Source organism: Paramisgurnus dabryanus, chromosome 16, assembly GCF_030506205.2.
Source record: "Paramisgurnus dabryanus chromosome 16, PD_genome_1.1, whole genome shotgun sequence".
Lineage (NCBI taxonomy): Eukaryota > Metazoa > Chordata > Actinopteri > Cypriniformes > Cobitidae > Paramisgurnus > Paramisgurnus dabryanus.
The window spans coordinates 24193417-24209503 of NC_133352.1; the positions used below are offsets into that span (position 1 = coordinate 24193417).

At 37.4% G+C, this 16087-nt stretch overlaps 1 protein-coding gene across 8 annotated transcripts in view; it reads left to right on the forward strand.

The window, feature by feature from the left end:
- The window catches only part of diaph2 (diaphanous-related formin 2), a 505065-nt gene that overhangs the window by 279826 nt on the left and 209152 nt on the right, over positions 1–16087 (forward strand). For all 8 annotated transcript variants that reach the window (XM_065273074.2, XM_065273073.2, XM_065273078.2 and 5 more), the window contains one exon: positions 6489–6583. In XM_065273074.2, coding sequence (XP_065129146.2) covers positions 6489–6583 — 95 coding nt within the window. The remainder of the gene's footprint in view (positions 1–6488; positions 6584–16087) is intronic.

Genomic DNA, 16087 nt, shown 5'->3' on the forward strand with positions numbered 1-16087 from the left:
CATTCGATTCCTAAGTATCACAAGAAATTACCAAGAATTCTCTCTTCACACATACAGATCCACAAAATGCACTGCAAAAATAAAAATAATATACACTCTCAGAAATAAAGGTACAAAACTGTACCTTTTCTGTCACTGGGGCTGTACCCTTTCAAAAAGTACAGCTTTGCACCTGAGGATTTCATTTTAGTACCTCAGAGGTACATGCTGGGACCAAAGAGAGCTTACTAGTTCCTTCAAATATACATATTAGTATTTCAAAGGTACACATTGGTACTAAATGTTTACATATCTGTACCTAATGGTCCATACAATTACCTTCTTAAAGGGGGTTGCCCCACTGACAGCTAGGGTACATATTTTGACTTTTTTATAACAATGTAGGTCCTAAGGGTACGGTAATCTACCCAAAATTGTATTCTGTTTTTTATTCATGTAAAGGTACCAAACGGAAACTTAGGGTACAGCCCCAGTGACAGAAAATGTACAGTTTTGTACCTTTATTTCTGACAGTGTAAAATAATAATTTAGAAAACATAAACTCGACTTTTGCATTGTTGTCTTGCAAAAACTAGAAGGTAGAAGACCACCAGTTTAAGATTGATGTTAAAAATTGTGTTGTTTTTATTTGTATTTAAATTTTGTGTTAAAACTTTTGGTTTCTTTTTAAAAGTAATTTTTCTTTCATTCATGGAAGTAAAAATAGCAGGCTTTTAATTGCTGTAAATGTATGAGTAGCTACATGATCAGTTTAATCTCAAAGAATAATTTACAAATATGCAAGAAAATAAACAATAATAATTTGTATCAAACAAGGAATAAAGAATTTACAAACGTGTGGAGAGATGAAACATTTCAGCATTTGGACAGCGCCTTGAGTGTTTTGAAAAGCATTACTTAGGTTCTCATCTTACCATATCCAGAGGTACAAAGTCATCATATAGAGTAAATTCGTGGGGTAGCATAAAAAAAACATTTCAAAATAAATCCAGCATTTGTTTAAAGCAAAACATTCAATTACTTCCCAGGCTACAGGTGAAGCTGCTCTTTATGCCTTCTAAAATCTTCTTAATCGGTCTTCATTTATGTCCAAGAGACTCAATAATAATCTTTTAACATTTTAATCCTATTATTTTTCATATTTAAAAACATTTGTGTGCTGCTGCGCATCCATGTGTGTGATAAGCAAAGTGAGGAAAATAAGTATTTCAACACCCTGCTAAGTTCTCCCTCTTAGAAATCATGGAGGGGTCTGAAATTGTCATTGTAGGTGCATGTCCACTGTGAGAGACATAATCTAAAAAAAGAATCCAGAAATTACAATGCATGATTTTTTTAACTGTTTATTTGTATGATACAGCTGCAAATAAGTATTTCAACACCTGTCTATCAGCTTGAATTCTGACCCTCAAAAACCTGTTAGTCTGCCTTTAAAATGTCCACCTCCACTCCATTTATTATCCTAAATTAGATGCACCTGTTTAATAGGGCTGGGTATTGGCAAGGGCCTCCCGATACAATATTTATCACGGTACATGTGTTATGGTACGATACGTATCACGATACAATACAATGCGTTGCATGTTGCGATACATTGCAATACGTTTTCCTTTTTTTTTTGATCAAAAATGTAAAAAATAGAGCTGAATACCTGCAGCTCTTTGAAAGCTGGTCATAATTCCACTAAACGTATTCTGAGGAATAATAATGATAAGTACCATCCCAAGAACACCATTCCTACTGTGAAGCATGGGTGTGGTAGCGTCATGCTTTGAGGGTGTTTGTCTGCACATGGGCAGGGCGACTGCACTATATTAAGGAGACCATAACCGATTTTCTCAGGTGTTCAATGCTGCAGTGCATGCTGGAAAACTTTTACTTTCAAACTCAAAAACATAAAATTTCAAGTTGGGAGTTGGGAGAACTTTTTGGACTATTCAATACACACAATAATACATTGAAAAAATGCTAAAATGTTATTAACTTTGTAAGGAGAATATATTTTTGCAGTGTGGCAACTTAAAAGTACAGTTGAAGATTCCAAAAAGTTGATAAAGCACGTCTTTGTCTATATTCCCCAACTTTGAGATTAGTTGGACTCTGTGCTAGCCAGTGGGAACCAGTTGTTGGTGTCACAGGTTAGGCTTAGCATTTCTTGCTTATCGGCTCCTATCGATCGGCCTGCTAGACCCCTGTGTCATTAAGCGACTCTCCCTCGCTTACTCTATGTCTGTCTCTCTTCCCCTGTCACTCTCTATTTCTTTCCTCTTGAATCTTAAGGGAGAGTGTGTGTATGAATTCATTCTGTTCTCAAGAGTGCCTGTGGCTCTTTGGACTCTGATTGATGAAAGCAGCATGAGAATGCAATTTTATTCTTCTTTAGAAATGTTGCTTTCTTTGTCTTGAAGTGGAGAACACCTTAGATATACAATATCTCGCTTTATGAAATATTCATGACAAATGCTAAAATAACCAACCACCTGAGAATTATGTCCCACCGGTGCCTGTTTTCATCCTAGCCGGAAGAGTACTTGGATTCCAATTGAATACATCAATACAATTTGAATAAAGGAAGATTAAGATCCGAGTTTGGCTACAGTGCCGCTCTTGTAGAACATATTGTACACCACCTTATCTGAATGCTTAAACAACATAGATAGAGCTAATAGAGATGTAACTCAATGTCAAAGTGGTTCTTGCCCATGCAGATGCTCACTAATCTGATGCAATGGTTTTGCTATGGTGGTGTATAACTCCATGTAACCCAGTTTATAAATATTAGTAATAATAATGCATCTATTTACTGTACTGCTCACATAATGAACACATGACATCTGTCACCAATGTGTTAGAAGTGTAGTGGACTGTAAGGTCGGCTTATTTTCTTTATTAGACTTGGAGCACATGACATTTTACCTTCATTCACTCTCTCTCTCTCTCTCTCTCTCTCTCTCTCTCTCTCTCTCTCTCTCTCTTTCTCTCTCTCTCTCTCTCTTTCTCTTTGTTCCACATTCTCATGCTCTCTCTTTCACTTCTTTACCCTCCCTCTGATGCACCACACACACATCACTTCAGGCTTTAGATTAACTAATGCCAGCACCAAGTGTGGGAGTGCTGTTACACATTCATTTCAGCCACAAATCTGTCATCTTTCACAGAGAAAAGGAAAGGGGAGGTGGGACAGGAAAGCAGAAAGAGAGAGAGTAAAAGCATTCTAAAATACACTATTTGAAAGGCCACTTTAGATTTATGTTGTATAGCGTTTCCTACATTGTGGTCTTTTAAAGCATTGTCACGATCTAGAGTGTTTTTGCATTGGAAATCATCACATTTGTGATAATGCCCCTAGCTGTTTTGTACAATAACATGCTTGTGTACTGTATATACCGTGCAACACAGATGCAGGACCGGTGACCCAAAGCACTCTTGTAGTCACGCAGTGTTACTTTTTAGTTGGGTAGGGAGAGTACTCACACTCCCAGGTATCTTTTGCTGTCTCTTCCTCTTTCTGTATGTGAGCTGACTGGACAATGTCTGCACTTTCATTTTTGACCATGAAATTGTCTGGTTAAGAGAAGATGCTGAGTTTATTGATACTGGGGCCCTGTGAGCAATCCTTCACAAACACACAGGCACACACAATATTACACATGCTGTACATGTATCAGAAGGAGTTTTGTGTGGGTTTTTATGAGGAGAGATGCCGGATACTTTGGATCTGGGGACTGGGTGGGTCTCTGTGTTCAGCTGAAACAATAATCCAAATGAGAAGCAGAGGCTGTGAGTCTCATGCGTTTGGCTAATGTAGGAGGAACTAAGCTTCAGAAAGAGCCAAGCAGCCATCCGCTACATAAAGTCATGCTTCTCTATTAAAACAGAGAGTCGCCCAGCAGGGCTCTGTGGTCCATTTGAATGTTTAACAATCCCAGTAATCAGTTCAATCAGAGTCAATGGTTCAGCTCCACTCCAGGAGTATCACATACTGTAGATCCTGCATCAGCATTTTTTCGCAAATCTGACCCATTTTATTTTAAAACAAAGTGCTGTGCCAATCTGCGGAGGTGGGTTTGAGTATACATAGAGTTTATATATAGAATAAAAAAGCTTTTTCTGTTTAAAATCATTCGGTTTGTCACTCGCAGGGTATGCAGTGTTAAAACACACAAAGTAAATCCCAGAATTGACGTGTGATGATTGGATATAAGATGGAAATGAATTATGGGACGCATCTGTCATGGACAAATTTGTTAGAGGAAAAGTTTGGCTAATTCTCTCACTGTGAACGTGTAAACTATGCTAATGAATCAACAGATGAGGCGAAAGCGCTTGTCGTCCAATTAAAATTTTTACAGCAAATATGATAAGTTCTTGCTGGAAGTTGTTAAACTCACCACATTCGGTGACTAACCATTTGTTTGTTTGTTGGCATGTGACGATCTTGGTGATTGGCTCACTTTTCTACTGATGGATGCTTGGTTAGCATATCCCTAAAGAGGGACGGGACTTGCTGTAGTTTGTTGCTAGGCTAGTTTTAATCCCCGTTGTGTGTTTTGGCACATTGAACCTGCAGTAAATTTCTTCTTGTGCCATTGTGTCCTATTTTTGCCAGATGATCCCCCTGCTTTGAAATGCCGATGCCTCGTCCTACCTTCATCTCTCGAATAAAAAATGCACAGAGCTCGCTTTTCTCTGAAGAAGCCGACATATTGTCACACGCAGATGGCCGACTAATGAATTGCAGAAAATAGAGCATAGCTTCACAGAGAGTCAGTCAATCAGGCAGTGGGCATGCTAGTTTATTAAATCACTGTTCATCAAAAGTTGGACCCGGTTCACCTGAACACCAGAGAGCTAGATGGTAAGGCAGAAGGACCTTAACATTCATTGGCTGATGCAAGTCAGACTTGCTGAAGGAGGAATTTAATGACAAAAAAATGTAAATTTAAAAGAACATTACTGAATTGCTATCTTAACCATTCTTTAAAATGATAAAGAAAACACATTTTTCTTAAACGTCAGTAATTGAGTAATACTGGATGTATAAACCTAAAGAGAAACATTTTCAATTCAAGTTTATTTGTACTTTAGCATCTTTCACAATAAATCATAGTAGCTTTTACAAAGAATGTGACTCACAAAATCCAGTGAGTGAGATAAAGCCCACAGTAGTAAGAAAAAGTCACATGATAAACACTAAATATGAGCGCTTAAAGGTGCACTGTGTAACTTTTAGAAGAATCTTATGACAGAAATGCAATATAATATACATAACCATATTATCAGTGGTGTATAAAGACTTTACGTAATGAACTGTTATGAGTTTATTACCTTAGAATGAGACGTTTTTATCAAAATACACCGGTATGTAGGTGGAAGTCGCCATTTTGTGCTGCCATGCTTCAACAGTAGCCCTAAATGGACGAACTACTCTACGAAGTAGTTTTGTCACTACTGTATTTTGTCTTAGACGACAACATGTTTGTCCTGTGGTGGCTACCATAGCTTCTCTGTGCGTTGCGGTGAACGGTTGACTGAGCCGTTGGTTGCAATTCACAGTCTCACTGCTAGATGCCTCAAAAATCTACACACTGCATCTTTAAAAATGGGGGTCCAGGTTAAAACCCCTACTCTAAACTACACTCCAAAAACAAAAGGTGCTAAATAGCACTAAAAATGGTTCACTGGCTTGTAATAATAGGGGAACCATTTTAAGTGCCATATAGCACCTATGTAGTACCTGTGTAGAACCATATTGTGCTACGTAGAACCATATGTGGTGCTATAGGGGTGCTATATCACCCCCGTATGGTTCTTCATAGTTGCTATATATCACTAAAAATGGTTCCCCTATGATTATGAGCTATTAGTGCTATTTAACAGCATTTTTAGGGTGTACCTTAGCCAGAGGAAGTTTTGATAGTACAAGGGTGACTTTATAAATCTTGCATTGAATTTCCCAGAACCATGTCAGCTTTTGCTCAACATTGTTTTCAGACACCTTTGATGTTTTAATCTAATGAAATGTTAAGGTAATTTTGAACTGAATGCAGAGACTGTTTCGGAAATAAACGTACAATTATGTTCGGTCCCCTACTGATGTGCTTTAAACTGAATGCTATAAGCTTCATACTATAATTACAGACTATTCTTTCCTCAGAGCTTTGTGTTATCAAATCCAGCCCCTGGTAAAATTGCACCCACAGTTCTCTGCATTTCATCCCAGGTGAAAGTTTAAGATGCTGAATCATTATCCTGCAATAGGGCCTCAAATCTAAGGCTATTTTAGCAGCTTTTATTGTTGCCAGAAAATTGTGTTTCTCTTTCAATTCCAATTGCCCTGAAATGGAACAAACAATCTAACAGAGTTTTACCTTCCACCTGAGACGTTATTGACTGTGTCCCATGGTCATTTCTGAGGGACAGTGAGTGAGCCCCTGTAAAAAGAGGGCCAGAAAATGACTCCATCTTTTTTTTTCTCCCACCAACAGCAATTTTCCTGGGATCATTCCGGCTGCCTTATGAAGAGATCCGGGATATAGTGCTGCAGGTGGATGAGGAGAGGCTAAGTGAAGCGCTAATCCAGGTGAGTTGTGTGTGCATAGGCAGTTTCACATAATGCAGCTTGATCCCCATTTGAAACCTTTATCCGCTCACAGGGTAATGTGTGAAATGCAAACACATACGGCACACAATCACATCCAGGTCCTGGTCTAACACTCCTACACCTAAAATCTTTGTATTTTTTGGATGCTATAAAGAGCGTGTGTGAACTTTTGACATATACATCGAAACATCCATTTGTGCTTAAAGGCGGGGTACACGATCTCTAAAAGCAAATGTTGACATTTAAAATCACCTGAACAAACACGCCCCTACCCTAATAGAATCTGGACCTTCTTTTGATAGACCCACCCCAGACATATGCAACCCAGGCAATGATGTCGGTTAGTAGACACGCCCCTTACTGCTGATTGGCTACAAGTGTGTTTTAGTACTCGGCCCGACTTCCTTTTCCAAAGTGTTTAAGCTAGATGTTCCTGTGGATTGTCTTTAGTAACCTGATTTTCATTTGTGAGTCTTCGTGCGTTTGTGTTTGCTCAGAGATTTGTCATGTCTACAGGTGGCTGCGTGTGCCTTTAAAAGGCTTCATTAAAAAGGCGCCTTTGATGCCAGACAGACCTTCATTTACCATACTCGGTCTGCTCTCATTCACTTAGGCCGGTGGAAGCTCCACTTTCACTCTCATAATAGCTGCTTTGGGACAAGACTTGGCAAAAGTCCTGCCGCTCCACCCTCCCTCCCACTGGCCTTTGTCTTTCAGGCAAGATTGATGATCCTTCAGGAAGCTCTTCACGCCCTTACTGTCTCAGTGGTTTTTGTTCATCTTAAACATTGTAATTGCAAATGGCATGTGTTTCCTGAGCTAAAGATACCTCAGCTGTCTGTAAAAGAGTTGATCTCATTTACATTAGACCACCATTTTCCTCATGAGCCGGCCCCTCTGTACCCCCTAAGCCTCTGGTGGGTTTTTCTTTGCTGTGAATGAGAATGTTGTGAAAGATTTTACTCTATTTCACAATCAACACGTTGGCATCTATTTCGGAGACCACTAGAGGGATTTGCTCCTTTTACCTCAAGCGTTTGCTTTTAAAAAATTGGGCAGCTTCTAGCCAAGCCATAATTCATTTTTCAAAGCCTGGAGAAATGTGGATGAGATAAGGGTTATTTAGATGTCCTGGTCCACATTGGACTCTTCTTGGCTGTTACTGGGAGTAGAGATGACCTTTAATTGCCAGGTGGTTTGGGCTGGGTGTGGGGCGCCTGAACCGAGGTGGCAGCCCTGTCGCTCTTTACAGAAGCAGAAGAGCTAAAGTGATGACCTTTTCCTGCATTCAGCTGCGCTTTATAGAGAAGACTCATCTGTCAGGTTCACACACCTCCTTTCCTTGTCTCTATTCTCAGGATCCATTCTTCTTTCTCCTGCCCTCTATGTTTTTTTTCTGTCTCTCTCTCTTTCGATCACCCAAACCAGCCTTCTTACATTTATCACCTTCATCACCCTATCGTCATTTCTAGAACTCAAATGGTCAAGGAATGATATCCCTGACTTCTGCTATATGTCTTAATACAATAATGATGTTAGCTTTTCATGGCTGGAAGTTTTGTAGGCTATGCTATGCTGATGGGATGTTTGCATTGTACAGGCTTGTGTGTGAGAACGTTGCTTTCATGCTCTGCCTTGACATCGTTCACACTGCGTCAATGAGATGTCAAGTCTCAGATCAGAAAAGACAGCCAGATGAGTGTGAATGACCCAGTGGTCCCACTGGCCAATACATAGAAAACAGTCAAGTCCCACAGGAATTTACTTTGATGGTAGAATATTTGAAAGAAACATCATACATACAATAAATATGTAAAACAAATTGATACTTCACATGATTACATTACAATGCTTAAATGTAGTAGATACACCGTGTTACATTGTTTTATCTTCCCTTTCAATACAATATTATGTTTGCTGTGAAAATATGTGACCCTGTCTTTAAAATTCAGACTAAAGTCTCTTAATCTAATTATGAGATTAGTAGCATCAGTGTTTCATTTTAATAATTGATTTCAGTTTTTGATATGACTTTATTAAATTAACATTAAAGATATCAAGGTTATATTTTCACAGAATGTCCTTTGCATTATGTTGGATGATTTTATGTAGAAAACGGTAAATCATTAAGGTCCCGTACACATTGCATATTAATTTGGTTGTCGCGTCACCTATTAATGCTTAGTCCTGTTCTGTACACACACAGTTCATTAATTTACGGGACTGACAACCACATTTTACAACCAAATTAACTCCCGCAAAATGCAGGTGGTGACAACCGCATTTACAGAAACTCTGTATAGTGTGTACATGACCGAACTGAACAAATAGTAGTTAAACGTGCATCATGGACATGATAAGTATCTTTTCTGAAAAAAAGACATGCCTAGAAAATGACAGAAGCACGAGCATTTGCTGACTAGTGTTGCTAGATCTTGCATGAAAAAATCTGCAACCAAGAAAAATCCAATAATAAACCAAAATAAATCCAAATGCTTTACCCCTAAGATCAAAATATTGGTAACGGCATCTTCACACTTTAATAACACCAAAAACGTGATCGCTTCACAGGCAGGGTCACATAATTATACACTCACCTAAAGGATTATTAGGAACACCTGTTCATTTTCTCATGAATGCAATTATCTAATCAACCAATCACATGGCAGTTGCTTCAATGCATTTAGGGTTGTGGACTTGGTTAAGACAATCTCCTGAACTCCAAACTTAATGTCAGAATGGGAAAGAAAGGTGATTTAAGCAATTTTGAGTGTTGCATGGTTGTTGGTGCCAGACGGGCCGGTCTGTGTATTTCACAGTCTGCTCAGTTACTAGGATTTTCATGCACAACCATTTCTAGGGTTTACAAAGAATGGTGTGAAAAGGGAAAAACATCCAGTATGCAGCAGTCCTGTGAGCGAAAATGCCTTGTTGATGCTAGAGATGAGCCGACTGTTTCAAGCTGATAGAAGAGCAACTTTGACTGAAATAACCACTCGTTACAACCGAGGTATGCAGCAAAGCATTTGTGAAGCCACAACACGCACAACCTTGAGGAGGATGGGCTACAACAGCAGAAAACCCCACCGGGTACCACTCATCTACACTACAAATAAGAAAAAGAGGCTACAATTTGCACAAGCTCACCAAAATTGGACAGTTGAAGACTGGAAAATGTTGCCTGGTCTGATGAGTCTCGATTTCTGTTGAGACATTCAGATGGTAGAGTCAGAATTTGGCGTAAACAGAATGAGAACATGGATCCATCATGCCTTCTTACCACTGTGTAGGCTGATGGTGTTATAGTGTGGGGATGTTTTCTTGACACACTTTAGGCCCCTTAGTGCCAAATGGGAATTGTTTAAATGCCACAGCCTTCCTGAGCATTGTTTCTGACCATGTCCATCCCTTTATGACCACCATGTACCCATCCTCTGATGGCTACTTCCAGCAGGATAATGCACCATGTCACAAAGCTCGAATCATTTCAAATTGGTTTCTTAAACATGACAATGAGTTCACTGCACTAAAATGGCCCCCACAGTCACCAGATCTCAACCCAATAGAGCATATTTGGGATGTGGTGGAACGGGAGCTTCGTGATATGGATGTGCATCCCACAAATCTCCATCAACTGCAAGATGCTATCCTATCAATATGGGCCAACATTTCTAAAGAATGCTTTCAGCACCTTGTTGAATCAATGCCACGTAGAATTAAGGCAGTTCTGAAGGCGAAAGGGGGTCAAACACTGTATTACTATGGTGTTCCTAATAATCCTTTAGGTGAGTGTATACTGTATATTTATTAAGTTATCATTCACATTTAAATGTAATTTGCTCCGTATTTAGATTTTTTTGCACCCTCAGATTCCAGATTTTCAAATAGTTGTATCTCAGCCAAACATTGTCCTATCCTAACAAACCATACATCAAGCTTATTTATTCAGAAAAAAAATTAATTTATGACTGTTTTAATTGTTCAGGGTTACATTTATCTGTTCTATTTGCTCAGTGTTCAATGAAAAAAAAAACTAATTGGCTCAATTTAAAATTTATACAAAAGTATGCAATAATATAAAAATGGAAGGCTATAAGTGATGCTAAACAGTCATCTGGAGATGATGTGTTGGACCTGATTATTTCAATCTACTCCATCCTACTCACATACTTCTCTAGCTCTATCAGTTCATGCGAGTGATGCACAGATCTGTAAACCTCAGCAGGCTTGCCAGCATGTAGCATCCATACAGCAGGCGTGTGAAGCCTCTCATCTAACGCTTGCCTGCACAGCCAAGCACTCAGACACTTACTTTCCATTGTCTGGTGAAAAATGCATCGCCTCACTCAGCCTCTCTCTGACAGGAATAAAGCTTAGCCACTCTTTTATTTGTATTTTGGCTTGCACCCTCTGTTCTGTTTTTTATTTTTTTATTTTAGTTCTTGCTTTGTGGATGTCATTTCACATTTTCTCATCACGCAAGCAAAGAACTGCCATCCTAGTTGACAACAAAGAGCCTTCAAAACAATCAGATAAAAAAGCATTATAGTTACTGGTCCAGGCAAAGTTCCCTATGAAAAAGGCAGACGTGCTGACAAAGACCTATTGTAGACGTGTGACACAGACAGGAGAAAGAGATTGAAGACTGCCACGTGCATAGACCACAGTCCATATGCCTGTTTTGTGTGTCGTTCAGGATTCATACTTCACAGCTTTAGAGATGCCAGGTACTGACACACTCTGATTTGCTTTGTGTCACAACCTAAATGTTTCTGCTTCTTCCAAATCCACTTATACAGGACTTTTATGCTTCCATTCTCCTTATATTAATACAGGTCACTTATTATCACACACACCAACGAGTGGAGCAACTGCATCCTGCTTCTTTATCACATCCAAATATATTAACTCTTTCCCGGCCATTGACAAGTTATCTCCTCAATTAAGAGAAAACATTTGCATAAAAAACGTGTTCCTAATGAGGTTTTATGTTAATCTGTAATACCACAATTATCCAATAGATTATCCAGTTTATAAAAAACTGAAGCAAAAAAAAAAATATTTACTAATTTTAGACTGTGTATGTTTTGATAAATCTGATCTATAACAAAATTATTTTACAAAAATGCAATTATTTCAGCTTTTTGCTAAAAATATGTATTTTTTTAAGAAAAATACACATATTTAAGAGTTTATAAGCAGAGAAAAAAAATATAGATAGGACTAAATGTTTTTCCCGTTTTGTTTATGTTTTTTTATTGTTTGTTTGAAAGTCTGTTCTTTCATTTGATATATTTGTATGTTTATATATTTTTAGAAGAAAATTTTCCTGGAAGGCATTTTGTGAAAATCACAAAAAAATGTTGGCGGGCAACTTTTCAAAAAATGTCTGGTGTAAAATGAGTTAAAAAGTCATGATTTTTGTTTGCATACTTTTTATTGTGACTTTCGTTTACTTTAAGCAACACATTTACATCCCAGCAAGCAATAGCCAACATTTTAGGATAAAAAACATCTAGGTAAAAAAATAGTTTTCTCTATGTAGTTCTATTCTGGACCTGATAAAGTCAAAAGAAACTTAAATTTCTGCCAAAACAACTTATGAGATTTATGATATTCCATCATATAGCGATTGCAAGGTGTTTGGTTTCATTTATTTACAGTATTTATTTTTGGTCTTTGGTTAGACTTCAGCAAAATTTTTACTTACAGCTCAAATTTTGCCCTGTTTTAGCCTAGACGTCTGGGCTGTGTTTGGACAGCTATAAGATGTCTTTCAAATGTAAAATTGCTTGCTGGGATATAGATTTCATTTAAGAAAATGCTGAAACTGTAAAAAATAGTGTTACCAGAAAGTAACGTTTTTGAAAAATGTAGAAAATTGTGTAATTAGGTTATAAACAGTACAGTAATTGGATGTTTCCCCAAAAGGACTAAGTTTTGTTAATATAATATTTAAGGAACTAAAAACAAATATTTATTAGAATCAGCTTTGGACCAGAATTATTATATTTCTTATAATTCCCATCTCTATTCATCAGAGTATTTGTGTGGAAAAAAGTGTGCCGGTATCCAACTCCTTCAGGAAAATCTTTTTAGATTTAGATATTGCTAAGTCTATGTAATCACTTTAGACAATAATTAAAGGAACAAATACAAGGATGGCTCATTCACTGCCGGGGAGTCAGTATCTTAGATTTTCATTCTCCAGTGGCAACTTTCCGCAGCCCTCTGGGAAGACTTTAATTCGGGGATAGTGGTTTTTGGTTCAATGCCCTTGCTTCGCTAGTGCCAAAAGCACATTGAAGCCAGAAACAATGCAAATATCATTAATAAGCTCTCATAGGGTCTGTCTATCACTGAAATAATGCACCAGTGGCATTATAGCGTGCTGAGGATAGGACAATATAAAATCAACATTCAGTGTGAATTAACAGACCACACTCCAGTCACAATGCAATGATAAACAAAGTAACAGGGGATAAAGTCTCCGTAAGCAATTTTTCTACAGTCTGGTCATGTGCAGGAAACATCCGCCTACCCGATCACTGCTCGTTCGTGGATGGATTGTTTATTTATTTTTGAATTATTTCTCATGTGCTCTCCTAGCAAGGGTTGTACTTAGGCACTGTACTGCCCCAGAGCAAAAATATCTTTTGAATTCTAATAAGCTTTTCCATCCACATCATATTCAAGATGGACTCAACCTTTTGCGCTCCACACATAGCACTATCAACCGGGTGCCGTGTAATGAACGCTAATCGCTTTCATTTGAAAATGACCCTCTGCACGTCTCATCTAAGCTCACACGCTCTCATTACAGCTGGGCTAACCTCAACTCAACTCAGTTAATCTGTTTAGTAAAAAGGCCTGAAGAAAATAGCATTGTGGGCTTTGGTAGTTATACGCTGGCTTTGACAGATCTTTCTTCTTTTTGAAGTTCACTGAAATATCAGTGTATCTGTAATTGAGCAATTTGTTAAATACTACATTTAAGACTTGGGCCGATAAAGCACTGTTAATTGCTATTCAGATCTCTACACTTATTAGGTTTGCAGATGGCTGTGTAAAATGTAATTAATGCATGTGCTGGATTCAAAGACTTTTGCTAATCACACAAGATGGGATTTTATTGCTACTTATGATGCACTATTTGTATATACTCTACTGTAACCTACATGAATAAATTATCTAATGTGAACTTAATTGCATAGTATGACGGTCCAAATAATGTGTAAATTGCTGTGATGTACGTGTCATATTTTTTGATTCAGCTGCTGTTACTTCAGTAATTATCCAGAATCAATCCAAGTGATTAGTGCCTCTAAGTATATAAAGCAAAAAAAAAAAATTAGTTTAAATATAACACTTGCAATGGAAAATGACGACACTGATCAACAGAAAAAAATCATCTCAATGTGAATAAATTTTAACAGTACAAATTAGTTAGACTTTTTATTACAGTTATTAAGCACATGATAATTGTTTGCATTATTATTCAACTCCCTTAAGTCAGTATTCAGTAGATGCACCTTTGGCAGCAATTACAGCTTCGGGTGTGCATAGATACGCCAGCTCTCAATTAGCTTAGCTAATACGTATTTTATTATTTTTAATTTTTTTAATTTACAATGATTGTATTTAGTTTGCTTTTTTATTTTTTAGAGATTCCTTTTCTGTTATGCAGTGGCAAAAGGTTGATTGAAATTGTGCTTTAAATCATCAGATCCAATTGGGTTAAAGCTTTTTTAGACACTGTCTGTGGTCATGTACCTGTACAGTATATGTTATCATTAATGTGTGAGGTCTTAATCGGTGTTAGTCAGTTGGCTGGTCTGTCTGCCTGTCTCTCATAGTGCACTCAGACTGTCTGTACGTTCCTCAACCCAGACTCCAGACACCCCAGAGGTTCTTTAAGTTCACTTTTAACATTACCTATTACCGTTCTATAATGATCGTCACCAAGATTAAATCTGCCAGTTACTGTCAAAAGATCTCTGTCTTCAATGGTACTGCACGTGAGGAAATTTGCTAAATATAATAATATTATAATATCAGGACACAACGCAAATATTTTTTTATACTGGACCGGTCGGGCCCGTGGTTCAGGTTTTCACTTGCCCTGCCAAAATTTTCACTAGCCCCAATAAAAAATGTCAGTGTCACATACTTTAAAAGTCAAATATAATTGTATACATCAGACATGTGCCAACGATAAAAGGCTCCCAACTTTTCTGCTTTACCTGTAAACTGACAGAAAACTGTGAAAAAATATTGTTGCCTTCGTCATGTTTTACCCAAATAAATGTCTGCTTCCAAGATGTTAAATAATATACATTGATGAAAATATATTTTAGTGACTAAGGATGAAGCACTGTCCCGATCGGGCAAGTGACAATACTGTACTTTTTACTGTCCCGAACGTCTCTCACGCTTGCCCCGGGCCACCGGGCAGTCCATTATGTTGAGCCCTGAATATATATATATATATATATATATATATATATATATATATATATATATATATATATATATATATATATATATATATATATATATATACTGTATATATATATATATATATATACTGTATATATATATATATATATATATATATATATATATATATATATATATATATATATATATATCCAGATATTGATTTGATTTTTTGATTTTGTACAAAACTAATCTATCTGAACAGCGCTGTGTCCCTGCTTGGCCAGCTAATCTGTACGTTGTGATTGGCCTGAATACCTCTGACGTCAACCGGAAATATGACGCTCCGTACCATGTTTGAAAGATTTGCTCGCAATGCTAACATGAGTTAATTTACAGGCTGTGAGTCAAAGCAGGAGGAATTATGATAATGTCGATCTTGTCCATGTCAAGGCCCAGGAATTAAACTGTTGCCTACAATCCGTGTGTTTGTTGTAGTCATAGAAAAGAGATTTACGTTGGAAACGATAACTCGTGTCATCGTTAACCTTGGGTACACACTTACACACCAAAGGAAATGTAAAATCGTGAATAGTTGCTCTTTAACATCAACTTAACCCTTATTGACAGCCATTTACTTGTTGTAAAAAAAAACTTTCACAAATCTGTCTCTGTTTCATTTATTTATTTATTTATTTATTGTCCCTTTTCCCCTTTTTGATAAAAAATATATATATTTTTTTTATATTTTGCATAATTTAACATTTGAACATTCTGTACAGTTTTTTTTTATTCTTAGTCTAAAGTAAATATGATTTCTAAATGGCAGACTCGGATGTGTATTCTTCCCATAGATCATTGACATCATCGCTGTCATGTGTCATTCTCTCGACTGGGCCACATCAGAGTCACCGCTCTGTAATTATATATTGTAGATGGTTTCAGCAGTAACAATATAAACAAGCGGTTTTCATGGTCCACATGTAACTTCCGGTAAACGGTCTATAGGCTATTTTCTAAGATAATTAATGTATCGTAGATGGA